Consider the following 21,589-nt stretch of genomic DNA (forward strand, 5'->3'; position numbering starts at 1 on the left):
GGCGCAGAGGTAGAGCACTTGCCTTGCATGCCTGAGGCCCTGGGTTCGATTCCTCAGCACCACATAAGCAAAAAGAAAAAAGCCGGAAGTGGCGCTGTGGTTCAAGTGGTAGAGCGCTAGCCTTGAGCTGAAGAGCTGAGGGACAGCGCCCAGGCCCAGAGTTCAAGCCCCACAACCAACAAAAAAAAAAGAAAGAATGGAACCAAAGAGAAAGAGGTGGGCTCTGTTCTTTCAAAAAGATCATAAAGGGCTGGGAATGTGGCTTAGTAGTAGAGTGCTTGCCTAGCATTCTTGAAGCTCTGGGTTCAATTCCGTAGTATCACATAAACAGAAAAGGCCAGAAGTGGTGCTGTGGCTCAAGTGATAAGAGTGGTAGCCTTGAGCAAAAGCTCATGGACAGTGTTCAGGCTCTGAGTTCAAACCCCAGGACTGGCAAAAAAAAAAATCATAATCCTATCAAGGTAACTTTAATATTTGCCTTACTTATAGGCCATGACTTCAAGGTAAAATACAAAGTCTGAAAAAAATTCCTAAATGGGTTGACGGTATATTTCATCCTCAAGATTCAAGGAGTAGAGACTCTGTTTATCAAGCAAAAGGCTCTGCGTTTGAACCCCAGAACCATCAAAATAAACAAATTTTATTTTAAAAGCCTGATGATTAACTAATACATGTACCTTCAAAATGAGAAAACAACCCAACCTCCAACTATAGTTATTCTCACAGTGATATTCAGAATGTACTAGATGATTTGACAGACCCAGGGCACTCCTGGATGACCATGTATAGTTCTTATCATTGATCTGACCTTGTTAACTCAGAGCAAAAATTAATTTCTCAATTCTGCTAAACATCAATTTGGACTGTATGAACCTAGAAGTTGATTGTTAGACTCAGTATCAGCACCTCATAAAACTTTTATTCCTCTACTCTTAATTCTAATACAATAAAATAAACTAGGTTATTTCTGGAAGTGATGAGAAAATAAATAAAAGCTTAGTGGCTACCTAGCAAGACCTTGTCTAGAAAGAAAGTAGGAAGGGAAAAGAGGGAAATTATATAAATAGACAAGAGATAAGTAAAGAAATAATCTAATTTAGCAACAAAACACTACTTTAAACAATACCAAGAGCTTAATGTAAAATACAAACTTGGGGAAACCAGAAAACTCTCCCCAGTGGCAATAACAATCAATACTTAGTGAAGAACAGTACCATAAATATCAAAATCCCACATTTCACAGCTCATCTGAATAAATATGTAAACCATAGCTGACGTAGAACGGAACACCACCTGAAACAAACAAAAGAACAAAATTGCATTAAAAAGCAAGTAAAACTGGGCACCAGTGGCTCATGCCTGTAATCCTAGCTACTCAGAAGGCTGAGATCTGAGGATCACAGTTCAAAGCCAGCCCAAGCAGGAAAGTCTGTGAGACTCTTATCTCCAATAAACCACTCAGAAAACCAGAAGTAGCATTGTGCCTCAAGTGGTAGAATGCTATCCTTGAGCTGAAGAGCTGAGGGACAGAGCCCAGGTCCAGAGTGCAAGTCCCATGACAGACAAAAAAAAAGTGATACAGAGTTTCTGAAGATTGTTTCATGACAATGTAAATAATACTTAAAACACTGAATACACACTTAAAACTTGGTATGGTGGGGCCCAACTAAATTTTGTGTTTCTTTCCCATATTAAAACAACAACAGCAACACTGAGTGCTGGTGGCTCACACCTATAATCCTAGCTACTTAGGAGGCTGAGATTGAGGATCAAGGTTCAAAGCCAATCCAGGCAGAAAAATCCTAGAAAGACTCTTAAACTCCAATTAACCACTCAAAAACGGCCTGTGGAGCTGTGGCTCAAAGTGGTAAAGCCTTGCCCAAAAGAAGTCATGGACAGTTTCCAGGCCCTGAGTTTGAGACGCTCAACTGACAAAAAAAAAAAAAAAAAAAATCTGAGCCAGACACCAGTGGCTTATACCTATAATCCCAGCTATTCACGAGGCTGAGATCTAAGGATGAGGTTCAAATACAACCTGGGCAGAAAAGTCTGTGAGACCCTTTTTTTTTTTTTTTTTTAATTTTTTTTTTTTATTGTGAAAATACTGTGCAGAGGAATTACAATTACAGGGGCAAGATAATGAGTATATTCCTTATCAAGCATTGTAGCCTCCTCCTTTGTTTCCCCTTCCCATCCTTCCCCACCACCCCCACCCCGAGACTCTTATCTCTAGTTAACTATCCAAAAGCTGGAAGTAAAGCTGTGACTCAAATGGTAGTCAGCCTAGAGCACAAAAGCTCAGAGACAATACCAAGGGCCCTGAGTTCAGCTCCAGAACCTGCACAAAAAAACAAAAACAAATCTATTAATTTTGATGCAAGACTTCTAAAAGCAACTTTATCCACACTTTTTTTTCTTTTTCTTTTTTTTTGATCGGTCATGGGGCTTGAACTCTGGGCCTCCATACTGTCTCTCAGCTCTTCAGCTCAAGGCTAGTGCTCTACCACTTGAGCCACAAAGCCACTCCAGTTTTCTGGTGGTTAATTGGAGATAAGAGTCTCATGGACTTTCCTGCCCTGGCTGGCTTTGAACTTCGATCTTCAGATCTCAACCTCCTGAGTAGTTAGGATTATAGGCGTGAGCCACCAGCGCCTGGACAGCTATACATTTTTTTTTTCATTTACTTGCTGAAGCATGTGTGGCTCACAACTATCACCCTAGCTACTTAGCAGGCTAAAATCTAGGAATCAAGGTTCTAAGCCAACCTAGGCAGACAAATCCAGGATTTGTAGGTTAATCTCCAATTAACCAGCAAATAGCAAAAGTGAAGGTGTGGTTCAAATGGTAGAACAAAAGCTAAGTGAGAAATCAAAGCCTAGAGTCCAACCACCAGAATCTACACTAATTAGTTACTAAGGTTTTTCTCTGACCTTTGCCATCAAAAGCTGTAAGATCTGATCCATGCTATCTTGGAACTTATTGTAACACTGGATAAGGAAGAGCACACTATTGTAACATATATAAATGTTCCATGAAGACTCACACAAGAAATGCAGTGAATATGGCTGGGAAAATCACGAAAACTCCATTATGGAGGCAGAGCTTAAACAAAGACATGCCAAAGGATGAGTTGCCAGTGTAATAAATTTTAATTCATATCATACCTCCCCTTTGCCCAGACTGCCTCAAGGAAAAGCATAAGAGGATTTTGGCTGTGCGTGCTTTACCACAGAGCACTTATCCAGCCTGTCCCTCTTCCCTGAAACCTTCAAGCAGTCTGGCAATAGCAGAATGCAAATCTCTGACTCCTTTAGTTTATTAGAGACCTGGCTCATTAAAAGCAGACTTCAAAGACATTCACTCTAGACTTTTTCTAGTCCCTGGGCCTTAAGTTAGTTAACAGTAATTCACCCTCCTTCTCTAATATATAGAAACATGAAAGTCAGTGTCAGTGGCTAATGCCTATAACCCTAATGACTCAAGAAGCTGACATCAAGCCGAGCGCTGGTGGCTAACACCTGTAATCCTAGCTACTCAGGAGGCTGAGATCTGAGGATCAAGGTTCAAAGCCAGCCCAGGCAGGAAAGTCTGTGAGACTCTTATCTCCAATAAACCACTAGAAAACCAGAAGTGGTGCTGTGGCTCAAGCAACAGAGTGCTCACCTTGAGCTGAAGAGCGCAGGGATAACACCCAAGCCCAGAGTTCAAGCCCCATGACCAACAAAAAAAAAAGAAGAAGCTGACATCTGAAGATCATGGCTGAAAGCTAGCCCAGGCACAAAAGCCTCATGAGACTCTTACTTCCAATAAATAACTCAAAAACCAGAAGTGGCTCTGTGGCTAGAGCAGTAGAGTGCTAGCCTTGAGTATAAAAAGGCTTCAGGACAGCACCCAGGCCCAGAGTTCAAGGAAGGAAGGAAGGAAGGAAGGAAGGAAGGAAGGAAGGAAGAAAAGGAGGGAGGGAGGGAGGGAGGGAGGGAGGGAGGGAAGGAGGGAGGGAGGGAGGGAGGGAGGGAGGGAGGAAGGGAGGGAGGAAAAAAGGAAACATGAAGACTAGGAGGAAATAAAAATTTGAAAACATTACTTCTGAGCATCCCTGGGTATGGGTATGTGGGATTTGGGTGCCTTTTGTTTACTTTTTTTTTGGTTTGTTGGTCATGGACCTTGAACACTGAGCCTGGATGCTGTCCCTCAGCTCTTCAGCTCAAAGTGAGAGCTCTACCACTTGAGCTACAGCGCCACTTCCAGTTTTCTGGTAGTTAGTTGGAGATATGAGTCTCACCAATTTCCTGCCCGGGGCATTGAACTGGGATCCTCAGATCTCAGCTTCCTGAGTAGCTAGGATTACAGGTGTGAGCCTCTGGCACCCGGCTTGTTTACTTTTTTTTCCAGGGCCCCTCTGCCACTTGAGCCATGCCTTTAGCACTTTTTTGCTTTAGTTGTTTTGTTTTATTTTGTTTTTTGTCGGTCGTGGAGTTGAACCCTAGGCCTGGGTGCTGTCCCTCAGCTCTTCAGCTCAAGGCTAGCACCCTACCACTTGTGCCACAGCATCACTTCTGGGTTTTTTTTGTTGTTGTTGTTGCTTATGTGGAGCTGAGGAATCGAACCCAGGGCCTCACACATTCAAGGCAAGCACTCTACCACTGAGCCAACCTCTCAGCCCCTGCTTTATTTTTCATTCTCACCTTTATTGCTGTTTTGTTTGGTTTTCTTTTTTTAAAAGGACCTCATACATAGTAGGCAACATGCTACCATTGAACTATACCCTGAGCCCTATTTTCTTCTTCTTCTTTTTTTTGGTCAGTCATAGGGCTTCAAGCCATGGCCTGGGCACTGTCCCTGAGCTTTTTGCTCAAGGGTAGCACCCTACCACTTTGAGCCACAACTCCACTTCCAGTTTTGCAGTAGTTAATTGGCGGTAAGGATATCACAGATTTGCCTGGGCTGGCTCCAAAGGTGATCCTCAGGGCTCAGTCTCCTGAGAAGCAAGGATTACAGGCATGAGCCACCAGTACCTGTCATTTTTTTTAAAAAACAAATGATCTTATTATGTAACCCAGGCTGGCTTCAAATGTAAGATTCTCCTGCCTCAGCCTTCCAAGTACTAAGAACTATTATATGTGTACCACTACATCCCACTTATTTTTCTAAATAAAAAAAAAGCTGGGGGGGATGGGTGGGCAGGGATGGTAAGGGGAAAAAAAGGAGGAGGCAACAATGCTTGCTAAGAAATGTACTCTTAGCTGGGCGCAGGTGGCTCACGTCTGTAATCCTAGCTACTTAGGAGGCTGAGATCTGAGGATCACGGTTCAAAGCCAGCTCTCTGTAATCCTAGCTACTTAGGAGGCTGAGATCTGAGGATCACGGTTCAAAACCAGCTCAGGCAGGAAAGTCCCTGAAACTCTTATCTCCAATAAACCACTAGAAACTCTTATCTCCAATAAACCACCAGAAAACTGGAAGTAGCACTGTAGCTCAAGTGGTAGAGCGCTTGCCTTGAGCTGAAGAGCTGAGGAACAGCGCCCAAGCCTAGAGTTCAAGCCTCACGACTGACAAAAAAAAAAATTTTAAAGAAATGTACTCTTTACCTTGCTCATGTAATTGTAACCCCTCTGTAGGGTATTTTGACAAAAAAAAAAAACCTTATTACTAATAATAATAGGGGGCGGGGGGCAGGATGGGAAGGGATGGGAAGGGGAAACAAAGGAGGAGGCTACAATGCTTGATAGGAAATGTACTCATTATCTTGCCCATGTAATTGTAACCCCTCTGTACAGTATGTTCACAATAAAAAAAAAAAAAAAAAGAAATGTACTCATTATCTTGCCCATGTAATTGTAACCCCTCTGTACAGTATTTTCACAATAAAAAATAAAAATTTAAAAAAAAAAATAATAATGAAAGCTGGCTAAGAATGTGGCTCAATGGTAGAGTGCTTGCTTAGCATGCATGAAGCCTTCAGTTCGATTCCTCCATTCAACAAAGACAGAAAAAGCAGGAAGTGGTGTTGTGGCTCAAGTGTTAGAGTGCTAGTCTTCAGCAAAAGAAGCTCAGGGACAGTGCTCAAGCCTCAGACCTGGCAAAAAAAAACCAAAAAACAAAAAACTAACTATTGACATCTCCAAGACTCCTGGAGAGGGAAAACCACCCTACTTGAGAAAATACTGCTCTTAAGACAGGTAGAAAAAATGGGACAAGAAAAAGGAGAGGTTCACCAGCATGAGTAATGTTCATAACTCATGCTCAATTTGGATTCTTTTTTTTTTTGGTCAGTCATGGGGCTTGAACTCTGGGCCTGGACACTGTCCCTGAGCTCTTCAGCTGAAGGCAAGCACTATACCACTTGAGCCACAGCACCACTTAAAGAGTTTTCTGGTGGTTAATTGGAGATAAGAGTCTCACAGACTCGCCTGCCCAGGCTGGCTTTGAACTGTGATCCTCAGATCTCAGCCTCCTGAGTAGCTAGAATAACAGGGGTAAGCTACCGGTGCCTAGCTCAATTTGGATTCTTTTTTTTTTTTGGGGGGGGGGGGGGTCCGGTCGTGGGGACTGAACTCTGGGCCTGCGTGCTGTCCCTCAGCTCTTCAGCTCAAGGCTAGTGCTCTACTTCTTGAGCCACAGTGCTACTTCTGGCTTTTTTTTTTTTCGCTTATGTGGTGCTGAGGAATCGAACCCAGGGCTTCATGCATGCAAGGCAAGCACTCTACCACTGAGCCACCTTCCCAGCCCCCAATTTGAATTCTTTTAACTACAATGAGGAGCCAAAAAAGGGGATTCCTTTTCAGGGGTCTTTCTTCATGTTTATGATGCAGGATCTGTTACTAATGCAAATGTGTGTATTTCTTTCTTTCCTTTTTATATTTTTTTTTTTCACCAGTCCTAGTGCTTAAACTCAAGGTCTGGGCACTGTCCCTGAGCTTCTTTTTGCTCAAGACTAGCACTCTGCCACTTGAGCCAGAGTGCCACTTCCAGCTTTTTCTGTTTATGTGGTTCTGAGGAATCAAACCCAGGGCTTCATGCATACTAGGCAAGCACTCTACCACTAATCCACATTCTCAGCCCGTGTGCATTTATTTCTGAAAATATATTTATTAACTGATCTGCAATACTGGTGTTTGAACTCAGGGCCTCACTCTCACTTTGCTCAGCTTGTTTGTTTGTACTCTATAACTTGAGCCACACCTCAAGTTTTACCTTATATTGGTTATTTTAGAGATGGAGTCACAAATTTTTCTGCTTGGGCTGGCCTCAAACTGTAATCTTCCAGATTTCAGTCTTCCTAGTAGCTAGGATTATAGGCATGAGCCACTAGCACCCAGAATCTATGTATAATATTAAGTAGACTTATTCAGAAAAAGAAAGACCAACCTCAGTGTGGAGAGCTTCAAGTGTAAGACATCAGAATTGTAGAGGTCTCTGACACTAGTCCCACTGGGGCAAGTAGTAGTTATCACAAGATTTTTGTCCCTTTGGTTTGATTTCAGGAATTTCGATATAGTAATATGGGGGAGGGGGAAACACAAAAAAAGCATTTGATAAATCTTACCCTGGTATCTTCACTGATATAACCACACATGACCTTCTCATTCTTCACCCATAGCTCACCAGCCTGTGCCCTGAAAGGGGACATACAAATAAGTTATCATATTCCTTACTTTAAACCAAAAGTAGATAGGAGCAATTTCCAGCAGCTATATCTACTCTGATACTTATGCCTGAATGATTTGATCAGTTCATATATTCCCAAAGAGAGCTCCGTGAGCAAAATATCCAACATAAAGAACCTGCAAAATCCTGTCCTGCTCCCTCCTTCCTACTGGAGTTTTGGGAAGGTCAAATGAGGCACCATCAATACCAAGACTTGATAAGCTTAAAAACTGATTATTCCTGTGGAAATTTTGTTATTTTGTTGTTTAGTTTTTGTTTTGCTTTGATTTGTGGTCCTGAGGATCAAACCCAAGGCTTTATATATCATAGATGTTAGGCAATGTTCTACCATTAAGCTATAGACCTCTGGCCCAAGAAATCATTCTTTTCACCCACACAAAATGAAGAAAAGCCTGAGATTTATGAGGTACACAAAATCTAAGACATTTACAAAAAATTGTTTCCTTAACAGAAAAAGATTCTAAACTATCCCATTTTGCTCAACAGTAAATCACAGTCATGGCTAATAACTGTTACCATAGGAAGAGACCCATTTCCTAGCCCCTGGCTCACCATATAGCAGACTGCTTTATCATATCAGTAACATGAATTTAAGTAGCATGTTCTGATACTGACATAGTCACTTCTTAAGTTATGCTTTCATTGATTGAATTTTTTTGTTGTTGTTGGTCTTGGGGCTTGAACTCTGGGCCTGGGTGCTGTCCTTCAGCTCTTCAGCTCAAGGCTAGTGCTCTATCACTTGAGCCACAGTACTTCTGGTTTTCTGGTGGTTTACTGGAGATAAGGGTCTGATGGACTTACTTTCCCTGGCTGGCTATGAATGGAGATCTTTAGATCTCAGTCTCCTAAGTAGCTTGGATTACAGGCATGAGCCACCAGCACCCGGCTTGAATTTTGTTGTTGTTGTTGGTCTTGGGGCCTGAATTCTGGGCCTGGGCGCTGTCCCTCAGCTCTTCAGCTCAAGGCTGGTGCTCTACCACTTGAGCCACTTCTGGCTTTTTCTACTTATGTGGTGCTGAGGAATTGAACCCAGGGCCTCATGCATGCAACGCAAGCACTCTACCACTGAGCCACCTTGCCAGACCCTCGGCTTGAATTTTTTAAAAGACTCTTAACCCCCTAAGCCAGGCGCCGGTGGCTCACAACTGTAATCCTAGCTACTCAGGAGGCTGAGATCTGAGGATTGTGGTTCAAAGCCAGCCCGGGCAGAAATATCCGTGAAACTCTTATCTCCAATAAACCACTAGAAAACTGGAAGTGGTGCTGTGGCTCAAGTGGTAGAGTGCTTGCCTTGAGCTGAAGAGTGTAGGGACAGCGCCCAAGCCCAGAGTTCAAGCCCCAGGACTGACAAAAAAAAAAAAAAAAAGAATCTTAAGCCCCTAAAAACTTGTTGGGGAAAGCCAGGCACTGGTGACTCACACCTATAATCCCAGCTACTCAGAAGGTTGAGATCTGAGGATCACGGTTCAAAGCCAGCCCAAGCAGGAAACTCTGTGAGACTCTTATCTACAAGAAACCACTCAGAAAACCAGAAGTGGTGCTGTAGCTCAAGTGGTAGAGCACTAGCCTTGAGCTGAAGAGCTGAGGGACAGCACCCAAACCCAGAATTCAAGCCTCACAACCGACAAGAAAAAAAAAAAAAAACTTGTTGGGGAAACAAAAAATCCTTTACCTTTTCTTTTAATAAAAAGCAAAAGACCTATACAATATAAAGAAAAAGTTATAAAGTAATCTTTATATCTTTTACACTATGGATTGAAGCCAGGGTCTCATATATGCTAGGCAAATTTTCTACCACTTGAGCCATGTGTCCAGCCCTCTTTCTTTTAGGATCAGTATTTTAGGTGAATTAATATCACCGGTTAGGGCTGTGAAGGTGGCTCAGTGGTAAAGTGCTTGCCTCGCATGCATGAGGCCCTGGGTTCAATTCCTCAGCACCACATAAGCAGAAAAAAAAAAGCCAGAAGTGGCGCTGTGGCTCAAGTGGTAGAGTGCTAGCCTTGAGCTAAAGAGCTGAGGTACAGCGCCCAGGCCCAGAGTTCAGGCCCCACGACCAGACCAAAAAAAAAAAAAATCACTGGTTGATGACAAACAGTTCCTTACAAAAGGATTCTAGTTAGCAAATATGGAAGGAATAACTAAATTAGAAAATCACCATTTGGCAACAATCACAAATGAATGAAGTCAGTCAGTACAAAGTTGATGGGAAGCATTATAAATAGGGGATCACATCATTTACACCCAACACTCAGCATCACTAAAAGTGAGTTAATGAGATAAAAATACACCTGTGCATACAACAATGAATTTCAGGAAAGACTCAAATTCCAACTGCACAGGATTTTATTATATTATGCATGTTTTTGTACAGTTTGAAGGCTTCACTACATTCATGCTATACTCTTTGAATTCAAAAAGGATATCAGGGCTGGGAATATAGCTCAGTAGCAGGGTGGCTTCAGCAACTTCTTCCATTAATATTAAAACTAGTCCATAAGGCTGGGAATGTGGTCTAGTAGTAGAGTGCTTGCCTTGCATGCATGAAGCCCTGGGTACCACATAAAGCCCTCAGTACCTCATAAGCAGAAAAAGCTGGAAGTGGCGCTGTGGCTCAAGTGGGAAAGCGCTAGCCTTGAGCAAAAGAAGCTCAGAGACAGTGCCTAGGTCCAGAGTTTAAGCCCCCGGACTGGCAAAAAATAAAATAATAAAAAATAAAATTACTCCGCTGGGTAATGGTTGCTCATGCCTGTAATCCTAGTTACTCAAGAGACTGAAATCTGAGGATTATGGTTCAAAGCAAGCCCAGACAGGAAAGATCATGAGACTCTATCTCCAATTAGCCACCACAAAGGCTGGAAGTGGAGCTGTGGCTCAAGTGGTAGAGTGCTAGCTTTGAGCAAAAGAAGCTCAGGAACAAGGATAGGGGTCCTAAATTCAAGCCCTAGATCCAGCACCCAAAAAACTAAAAAATTAAAATAAAACTAATATCACATTTGTTATTTCACTGTTTGTGCTTTAATATTCCAGTCTTTAATAATTTTTGTAGATCTTATTACATGGCTATCCATATGCCTCAAGCCCAATTCCTGCACTAAATCCCACTTCTACTTAACACCTGATATGTCCAAAATGATATACCTACCTGATACCAGCAAATTCTACCTTCTGAGTGATATAAGCACACGTGCTCACCTGAAAGGGGGAAAAAAAAAAAAGATTCAACTTTGTCATGGCTATAAAAAGTCAAAACCAAGGTCTGCTGGCTTTCTGATCTCTCTTAACAATCCAAAGTTCAATTGGCATGAGAGTAATAAATTTATCCCATGGAAAAACCTGCTGTGGCAGATATAATAATAGGTGAGTAAGAACTGGGCAAAAGGGATGGGAATGTGACTTAGTGGTAGAGTGCTTAACTTGCATGCATGAAGCCCTGGGTTCAATTCCTCAGCACCACATAAACAGAAAAAGACAGAAGCAGTGCTGTGGCTCAAGTGGTAGAGTGCTAGCCTTGAGCAAAAAAGAAGCTGAGGGATGGTGCCCAGTCCTTGAGTTCAAACCCCAGGTCTGGCAGAACAAAAACAAAAACAAAAAAGAACTGGGCAAAAATAGACAAAATAGTAAAGTTCAGGTATACAGTGGTAACCTGACAAATACCTTCACAGATGTTTGCACAGATGCCTACATTTATTTATACACTCATTTAAGGATATTAGAGAATTATTTATCTACTTACTTATTTTGAATGCAAGATCTACCTGGCTCAGCACTACTACCTGACTCCCATAGGATTACAGGGTGTGCCTTCATGCGCAGCACTCCTCTTGGCATGCTAGGGATCCATCCCAGGGCTTCACACATCTAAGCAAGTGCTCTACCAGTAACTCTAAGTAATTCTCCTAGCCTAATTTCTCACTTTATCTCTTTTTTTTTTGGTCAGTCGTGGGGCTTGAACTCTGGTCTTGGGCGCTGTCCCTGCACTCTTCAGCTCAAGGTGAGTGCTCTACCGCGTGAGCCACAGCGCCACTCTCAGTTTTCTAGTGGTTTATTGGAGATAAGAATCTCAAGGACTGGGGCTGGGAAGGTGGCTCAGTGGTAGAGCGCTCGTCTTGCAAGCATGAGGCCCCAGGTTCGATTCCTCAGCACCACATAAGAAAAAAGAAAAAAGCCGGAAGTGGCGCTGTGGCTCAAGTGGTAGAGTGCTCGCCTTGAGCTGAAGAGCTGAGGGACAGCGCCCAGAACCAGAGTTCAGGCCCCATGACCAGACCCCCCCCCAAAAAAAAAAAATCTCAAGGACTTTCCTGCTTGGCCTGGCTTTGAACCTTGATCCTCAGATCTCAGCCTCCAGAGTAGCTACGATTACAGTTGGGCCCAGCTTTATCTCTCATTTTAAGGAATGGAAATTTCCCCTTACCAAATAAAACACAATCAGGCTTTTCTCCTAAAAACAGACATTGTATGGAAATTCTGCCTATAATTTTTGGGGGCCTTGAACTCAAAGCCTGTCCTTGAGCCTTTTTGTGCTCAAGGCTAGCACTCTACCACTTTAGCCACAGTGCCACTTCTGGCTTTTTCTTTTTTTTTTGGTCCGGTCGTGGGGCCTGAACTCTGGGCCTGGGCACTGTCCCTCAGCTCTTCAGCTCAAGGCTAGCACTCTACCACTTGAGCCACAGCGCCACTTCCAGCTTTTTTCTTTTTGCTTATGTGGTGCTGAGGAATCGAACCCAGGGCCTCGAGCATGCAAGGCAAGCGCTCTACCACTGAGCCACCTTCCCAGCCTACTTCTGGCTTTTTCTGAGCAATTTATTGGAGATAAGAGTCTCAAAGACTTTCTTGGCTTGCTTTGAACCTTTATCCTCAGATCTCAGCCTCTTGAGTAGCTAGGATTGTAGGTGTGAGTCATCAGTACTTGGCTAACAAAACTTCATCCCCTGAGCCTGATTTCAAGCCCCACAAACAACAAATAAATAAATAAATATCAGCCTTATAAGCCAAGCAGTAGTGGCTCATGCTTGTAATACTAGCTACTCTGGAGGCTAAGATCTAAGGATTGCTGTTCAAAACCAGATCAGGCAGGAAAATCTGTGAAACTCTTATCTCCAATAAACTACTCAGAAAAAGCTGGAAGTGGTGCGGTGCTATGGCTTATGTGGTAGAGTGCTAGCCTTGAGCACAAAGAGGCTCAGGGACAGTGCTCAGGCCCTGAGTTCAAGACCCAGGACCAGCATTATTTTTTTTTAAAAACTTTTTTTTTGTAACAGCTCACAATTCTGATTATTCATTTTAAGTGGAAAATGTTCATTAGAAATAAATAAATGGGGAAGTGGTATTGTAGCTCAAATGGTAGAGCACTCACCTTATGCTGAAGAGCTAAGGGACAGGGCCCAGGCCCAGAGTTCAAGCCCCACACCAACAAAAAGAAAGAAAAAAAGAAAGAAAGAGAAAGAAAGAAGGAAAGAGAAAAAGAGAGGGAGGGAGGGAGGGAGGAAGGGAGGGAAGGAAGGAAGGAAGGAAGGAAGGAAGGAAGGAAGGAAGGAAGGAAGGAAGGAAGGAAGGGAGGGAGGTTAGGGTATAGCATAGCATTTAAACTCTTGACTGCATGCAAAAGACCCAGGGTTCAACAACAGGAAGGAAGAAAAGAAGGAAGAAGGGAGGGAAGGACTGAGACGAGGGAGGAAAGATAGAAAGGAGGGAAGGAAAAAAGGACACAGCAAAAAATTCTGTGCTAGAGGCTGGGAAGGTGGCTCAGTGGTAGAGCATCAGGGCATGAGGCCCTGGGTTCGATTACTCAGCACCACATAAACAGAAAAAGCCAAAAGTGGTGCTGTGGCTCAATTGGTAAAGTGTTAGCCTTGAGCTGAAGAGCTGAGGAACAGCACCCAGGCCCAGAGTTCAAGCCTTATGACAAACAAAAAAAAAAATCTGGGGCTGGGAAGGTGGCTCAGTGGTAGAGCACTTGCCTTGCATGCCTGAGGCCCTGGGTTCGATTCCTCAGCACCACATAAGCAAAAAGAAAAAGCCAGAAGTGGTGCTGTGGCTCACATGGTAGAACGCTAGCCTTGAGCTGAAGAGCTGAGGGACAGCACCCAGGCCCTGAATTCAGGCCCCACGACCTGACCCAAAAAAAAAAAAGAAAAAATCTGTGCCAGAAGCCAAAGATAAGGATTGTAGCCCAGCATCAAATGCTAATTAGCTATCTAGTCTTAAGCAATCCCTTAGCTTTTCCATCTCAGTTTTCCATCTATAGATGAGAGATAATACATATCCATTCATAAGGAGGAGTTAGGAGAAGCTAGTGAAACCAAGTGACAGAAAGCTAAAGCACATTCAAAAGTAATAGTAGGTAATAGTAGGACTGAGAATGTAACTTAGTGGAAGAGTGCTTACCTAGCATGTATGAAGCCCTGAGTTCAATTCCTCAGTACCACATACACAGAAAAAGCTGGAATTAGTTCTATGGCTCAAGTGGTAGAGTGCTAGCCCTGAGTTCAAACCCAGGACTGGCAAAAAAAAAAAAGTAATAGTATAACATCCCTTGCAAGCCTACAATGCAGAGTGTATGTGTGTGTATGTATGTATATGTATATATATGTATGTATATATGTGCATGTATATGTGTGCATATATGTATATATATAACACAATATGTAGATAAAAGCAACTATAATGAGAATGGAAGTGTTTGAATATACTAAAATATATTAAAATCAGAAATTATTTTATACTCTTCTTACTAGATCTTCTAAATCTGTCACAAACAAGGATTATTCACATATGGAAAAATGCAAGACTTTTTCTTTTTAAGTCACATCTTACCAAACTTTTCTTTAGTCGCCACATATCCCCTCGGCCAATATATTGATCCTTAAAAGTTAATTCCACTAGGTCAAGGGTCACATCCTAAAAGGGATAATCAAACATATTTTTCTTAATTAGTCACATTTTTAAAAATAATTTTTTATTGAGATTAAGTGATTACATAAATTTTACAGTATTGTGGGATAGTGATATTTAATGTCACAAGCAATTTGTTTTGTTTTGTTTTGTCTGTTGTGGGGCCTGAACTCTGGGCCTGGGCACTGTCCCTCAGCTCTTCAGCTCAAGGCTAGCGCTCTACCACTGGAGCCACAGTGCCACTTCCGGCTTTTTCTGCTTATGTGGTGCTGAAGAATCAAACCCAGGGCCTCATGCGTGCAAGGCAAGCACCTAACACTGAGCCACCTTCCCAGCCCCAACAAATTTGTTTCTTTTGTCCATCTTGGAGTTTGAACTCTGGGTCTGGGCACTGTCCCTCAGCTCTTCAGTTCAAGGATAGCATTCTACCACTTGAGCCACAGCACCACTCCGGTTTTCTGGTAGTTTATTGGAGATGAGAGTTTCACAGACTTTCCTGCTCGGGCTGGCTTTGAACTGTGATCCTCAGATCTCAGCCTCCTAAGTAGCTAGGATCATAGGCATGAGCCACCAGTGCTCAGTTCACAAACACCTCACAAGGCAAATTGCTATTATTATGGGCTATAATGTTTGTGAATTCTAAGAGCTTTGACAATGCAACTATTTCTTCCACATCGGGTGATACATACATTTCTTTTCTTTTGTTTAGTGTAAGCTATTCCCTCTTTCCCTCTCATTCCCTCCCCATTTGTCACATTTGTAACAAGATAATGCCCACTCACCATGGGAAAAAGAAAAGAAAAAAAAGTTTGGCAAGGGGAGTGGAAAGGAGGCACAACTAACTACTGAAAAATCATTCAACAGAAACCTGACCAATAAAATTTTATATATGAGAAACAGTTTCTGAATACAAAGCCCAAGTCCAGAAATTCTACAGCAGCCATATTCATTTACTGCAATTAGTACCAGAGTACCAATTCTGTATATTAGTCCTTTTGTTATTGGTTCTTTATTTTTCTGAAACAGTCTGTTCAAAGCTGGCCTTGAACTCTTGGGTTCAAACAAGCCCCCTGTCTCAGCCTTTCTGGTAGCTCCGACTACAGTACAGGTACATGCCACTACACCCTGTATTTTAGTCTTGAACTCTGACATACAAATATAACATTGAGCTATATATGTATCATTTCCCTATATAATATCAATAGTACTTTCTCTACCAGGATTTTACCTATCTTTTACCTACTTTACCTACCTGCTATGATACGTAAAATCACTTTACTTCATGAAGAAAAATGAAAAGGAAGACATTTCAGTAAATTAATAGAACATTTAGTCATTTGACTCCTTATATAAACTCAAAAAAAGGAAATGGAACTAAGGACAAACTATAGACCCCCTTCTAATCTGAATAAGTTTTTTATTGTTGTTTTTAGTCATGGGGCTTGAACTCAGGGCCTGAGTCCTGTTCCTGAGCTCTTTCACTGAAGGCTATTGCTCTACCACTTTGGGTCACAGTGCTGCCGGGTGCTGGTGGCTCACACCTGTAATCCTGGCTACTCAGGAACTGTGATCTGAGGATCACAGTTCAAAGCTAGCCTGGGCAGGAAAGTCCATGAGACCCTTATCTCCAATTAAGCACCAGAAAACCAGAAGTGGCGCTGTAGCTCAAGTGGTAGAGTGCTTGCCTTGAGCTGAAGAGCTAAGGGACAGTGCCCAGGCCCAGAATTCAAGTCCCACAACCAACAAAACAACAACAAAAAAGACAGAGTCACAGTGCCACTTCTAGTTTTCTGGTGATTAATTGGAGGTAAGAGATTTTCAGAACTTCCTGCCATAGCTGGCTTCAAACTGTGATCCTCAGTTGTCAACCTCCTGAATAGCTAGGATTAGAAGCATAAGCCACCAGCACCTGACTCTAAATAGCTTTTAGACAAGCACATAATTTTTTTTCTTGTCCTGGGCGGCTTGAACTCTGGGCCTGGGCTCTGTCCCTGACCTTCTTTAGCTCAAGGCTAGCACTCTTCCACTTGAGGCACAGCACTACTCCTAGCTTTTTTTGTGTAACTGGAGATAAGTCTTAGGGACCTTACTGCCCAGGCTGGCTTCAAATCATGATTCTCAGATCTCAGCCTCTTGAGTAGCTGGGACTTCAGGCATAAGTCACCAGCACCTGGCTATAAGCACATAACACTGAATAGTCTAATTGTACACATAAGTAACTCTTTATTTTCTTATTGACTTAACCTTTGAGGAAGGGAGACAATCATTCCAAAAGACACATAAGTCTAGAACAAAGACATACCTTGGGGTCCACAACATTCACATAGACATCTTGATAAGGTCTAAGCCGAAATACTTGGGTCACAGTCTGGTCCACACTGATAGTTTCTAAAACATAAAAATCTGAATCAGATATAATTCTGAAGAAGCAGGTTAATATATTCTTTTCTTTTTATGCCAGCTCTTGAGCTTGAACTCAAGGGTCTAGGTACTATTTCTGAACTTTTGTGCTCAAGGCTAGCACTCTACCACTTGAGCCATATATCCACTCAGGCTTTTTTGATTAAATATATTCTAATCTATAAATATGTAGATATTCAACAAGCAGCACAATTATTTGCTACAGCAATGTATGTTCCCTGGGAAGTAGAGCTGAGGCTCAAGTAGTAGAGTACCAGCCTTGAATGAAAAAGCAAAGCCTGCCGGGCGCTGGTGGCTCATGCCTGTAATCCTAGCTACTCAGGAGGCTGAGATCTGAGGATCGCGGTTCAAAGCCAGCCCGGGCAGGAGACACCGTGAGACTCCTATCTCCAATAAACCACCAGAAAACTGGAAGTGGCGCTGTAGCTCAAGTAGTAGAGCGCTTGCCTTGAGCTGAAGAGCTGAGGGACAGCGCCCAGGCCCAGAGTTCAAGTCCCACGACCAACAAAAAAAAAAGAAAAAGCAAAGCCAGAGCATGAGGTCCAGAGTGCAAGCCCCACTACTCACACAATAAATAAGTAAATAAATAAATAATAAAGAGGATTCATTGGGTACCAGTGGCTCACGCATGTAATCCTAGCTACTCAGGAGGCTGAGATCTGAGGATTATGGTTCGAAACCAGCCTGAGCAGGAGAAGTCTATGAGACTCTTATCTCAAATTGACCACGTGAAAACCAGAAGTGGTGCTGTGGCTCAGGTGGTAGAGCACTCGCCTTGAGCTGAAGAGCTCAGGGACAGCACCCAGGCCTGGAGTTCAAGTCCCCCGAACAACAGAAAAAAAAAAAAGAGTTTCAGAGAAGAGACAGAGGTAAAGTGGTACCTTTCTGTAAATCTTCCTTAAGGGACTTGACTTGCAAAAGCAGAGGGCTGCAAAAGAAAGCAACAGATGTGGGAAGCTGTAAACAGCAGTTCCTCAGCTCCCTTCCACTCCCCTCCCAGGGCAAAGAGACCAGTAGGGACACATTGTAACATGTAGCACTTCTAAGGAGAATACTTCCTTAGAAACAAAGAAACAGCACTTGCACTGAAAGGAAATGGAGAAAATGGATAATGTTAAAAACAGAAATAATGAACCACTTAAAAAAAAAACTGCATTGGTTTATCAAGTCCCAGGAGGCCTGAGAGTCATTAAAGCAAAAAGCTATCCTGCCTTCCAGGCTTCTCACAAATAGCCCTTAGAAGCAGCAGACTGCCTCAGCCCCTTTTGACTAGTGAGATACTCACCTGTACTCATCATTGGGGTGAGCAATCTCCACAATGTCTCCAAGCTTGATGTGAGGAAATACTTTGGGATTCACAACTAGCTCATCATCTGAAAGACAATTTGGTGATCTCAGGAAGAAAACAGAGGCCTAAGGTACAACATGTACTCAGTATGGATAAGGCACTGAGTTTAATCCCCAATACACACATATTCCAAAAAGGAAAACTTATAAAGTGAAAAATATACTCATTTGAATGACAGGTACATACTCCTTACCCAATCAGGTTAGGATCACTTCTTTATCTCACAGATCAGGTCCCATTTTTCCTTTATAATTAATCAATTTAAAAAATGTTCAGCATGGATGACAATATTGTCAGACACCTTGTGCTCATATACTGTTTTGTAGAATGAGAACTTCTTTATATAACTACTTAAAGATATAATAATAAAAAATGTTAAAAAAAATGTTCAGCAGTACTGAGGTTTAAATTCAGTGTATCACATCTGCTAAGCAGGCACACTATTACTTGAACCATGTTCCCAACATGTTTTTCCTTCTGCTTTATTTTTTCAGAGAGGTTCTTGTATTTACCCAAGCCTCAGACTCAGATCTTCCCACCTACATACAGTCTTCCATGTAGCAAGGGCCAGATTACCTCTGTGTGTGTATGTGTGTGTGTGTGTGTGTGCGTGTGTGTGAGTATTGATGTGTTGTTGTGTGTGCTAGTCCTGGGGCTTGAACTCAGGGAGGGCCTGGGCACTGCCCCTGAGCTTTTATGCTCAAGGCACTCTATTACTTGAGCCATAGCTCTGCTGCTGACTTTTTTTAAAGGTTAATTGGAGATAAGTATCACACTAACTTTCCCTGCCAGGCTGGACTTGAACTGTGATCCTCATATCTCAGCCTCCTGAGTGGCTAGGATTTTTTTTTTTTTTTTTTTTTTTTTTTGGTCTTTCGTGGGGCTTGAACTCTGGGCTTGGGCACTGTCCCTGCACTCTTCAGCTCAAGGCAAGCACTCTACCTACCACATGAGCCACAGAGCCACTTCCCGTTTTCTAGTGGTTTATTGGAGATAAGAGTCTTGAGGATTTTCCTGCCTGGGCTGGCTTTGAATCATGATCCTCAGATCTCAGCCTCCTAAGTAGCTAGGACTTACAGGCGTGAGCCACCGGCTGTAGCTAGGATTTTATAGACATGTGCCACCATGTCTATTGGGCATGACCCAATTTTTAAGTGGAATGAGGGTCTAACTTTTTGCCTTCCAATTTCCTCCTTTTTCATAGCTGATTTTATAGGTTTGAACCACAATCCCATGCTTAATTCATTTTTATTATTATTAGTGCAGTTTTGGTTTTTTGTTCCTGCTTTTCCTTTTTTTTTTTTTTTCCCAATGCAAGATGGAACCCAGAGCCTTGTACATACATACACTGGCCTACACTCTCAGTCCAAGGTTCCATTTTGAATCTAGGATTTACATAGACATGGAGGAGGTGTAACTTCATGGTAGCGCACTTAGCTAGCATGTGTGAGGCCCTGAGTTCAATGCCCAGCACTGGGGGTAAAAATAGTATATGCATAGGAATCTAGTGCTAAGCTGGGGAGTATATGAGTCACACAGAGTCCAGGGACCTCTGTTTCATAACATATGCCATTCTACTGTCACACTGCTGCCAGGGAAAAAGTAGCCCACAATCTATGAGAAATATGTCTCTGGGACAGTCCTTTACTCTCTCAAATATCATCAATCTGGAACTAACCAGCACCAAACAGCCTGGGTCCCAAATATAGCACCATCTCCTACATTTATACAGTGTTGAAAGAGCTCCCCCAAATACTATCTTCCTGTGACCCTCACAATATATTTAGAGCTAACAGGAGTGAAGAAATAACCTGGAATATAAACTGGTTCACTTAAAGGTAGTGAGCTATTAGCAGTACAACCAAGACTAATTACTAGTTACCAGGTTCTACTCCTACCTAAAGCTCACCACCTCTCACATGCGATTAAAAAAAAAAAAAAAAAACAAAGCCAGCCAGGAGCTGGTGGCTGACACCTGTAATCCTACCTACCTAGGAGGCAGAGATCTAAGGATTGCAGTTCAAAGCCAGCCCAGGATAGGAAAATTCTTTAGATTCTGGGTATTCAGGGACAGCACCCAGGCCCTGAGTTCAAGCCCCACAACTGACCAAAAAGAAAACAAAATCAGTAAAGTTAAGGTTTGGGTTAATTCCAATTTTGATTTGGTACAGTATTTCCCTAACAGTTTCAGGCAAAAATCTCTCTGAAGCTCCCCACGCTTAACTTCTATCATCCAATATTTTTTGTTGTTTTGTTTTTCTTTTTTCTTTTGCCAGTCCTGGGGCTTGAACTCAGAGCCTGGACTGTCCTTGAACTTATTTTGCTCAATGCTGGCACTCTATCACTTGAGCCTCAGCACCACTTTGGGCTTTTTCTGTTTATGTGCTACTGAGGAATTGAACCCAGGACTTCATGCATGCTAGGAAAACCACTAAACCACATTCCCAATCCTCCAATAGGTTTTCTCCAAGTACCTTTTTTTCTTAATTATTTTTTTCTTGCATGTTTGTCTTATTAAACTGAAAACTCCTTAGGGACAAAGGACCTTGTCATACTCATGATCTTTATGTTCAATATAAATTTAATAAATATTTACTGGTTGCACATTTTTATAATTTATAATGCTAGGGATTATCACCTACCTACATCTGCCTTGTCTAAATGAAAGCCTGGGCTTCAATACATCATATACACATAAACAAAATGTATCCTTTGTCTGATTCCTTCTGCCCAGGTTATTTGTTTCTTTTATACTACAAAATGTTTAGTTAACACTAACAGCATACAGAATACACATCTTAGTGGAAATTATGTTTCCAATGTAGCACCTACCTGGTATATCTTTGTCTTGGTAATTATAATGGCTACATTTATTGAACAGGAACCTGTTACTTTGCTACATTCTATATACATATGATCTTACTGGGACTTACAACATCCTCTGGTACAGAAACTACCATTTTCTCTTTTTGCAAGTCCTTGCCCTTTAGAAGCTTATGCGTATATATAAAAGAGGAACAGGGGCTCGGAAGGTAGCTCAGTGGTAGAATGCTTGCCTTGCATGCATGAGGCCCTGGGTTCGATTCCTCAGCACCACATAAACAATAAAAGCCGGAAGTGGTGCTTGGCTCAAGCGGTAGAGTGCTAGCCTTGAGCTGAAGAGATGAGGGATAACACCTAGGCCCAGAATTCAGGCCCCACAACTGATAAAAATTAAAAAAAAAAAAGGAACAAATGCGTACTAGGCTATAAATCAAGAGT

At 42.3% G+C, this 21,589-nt stretch overlaps 1 protein-coding gene across 2 annotated transcripts in view; it reads right to left on the reverse strand.

Annotated features, from left to right (window-relative positions):
• Depdc5 (DEP domain containing 5, GATOR1 subcomplex subunit) overlaps positions 1-21,589 on the reverse strand; it is a 138,306-nt gene that overhangs the window by 113,063 nt on the left and 3,654 nt on the right. For both annotated transcript variants that reach the window (XM_042666295.1, XM_042666296.1), the window contains exons 3-9: positions 18,266-18,353; positions 17,862-17,908; positions 16,862-16,947; positions 14,482-14,565; positions 10,811-10,860; positions 7,547-7,616; positions 1,215-1,293 (exon numbers count right to left, since the gene is read on the reverse strand). In XM_042666295.1, coding sequence (XP_042522229.1) covers positions 1,215-1,293; positions 7,547-7,616; positions 10,811-10,860; positions 14,482-14,565; positions 16,862-16,947; positions 17,862-17,908; positions 18,266-18,353 — 504 coding nt within the window. The remainder of the gene's footprint in view (positions 1-1,214; positions 1,294-7,546; positions 7,617-10,810; positions 10,861-14,481; positions 14,566-16,861; positions 16,948-17,861; positions 17,909-18,265; positions 18,354-21,589) is intronic.

Source organism: Dipodomys spectabilis, unplaced genomic scaffold (genome assembly GCF_019054845.1).
Source record: "Dipodomys spectabilis isolate Male_0828 unplaced genomic scaffold, ASM1905484v1 ptg000363l, whole genome shotgun sequence".
Taxonomy (NCBI): Eukaryota; Metazoa; Chordata; class Mammalia; order Rodentia; family Heteromyidae; genus Dipodomys; species Dipodomys spectabilis.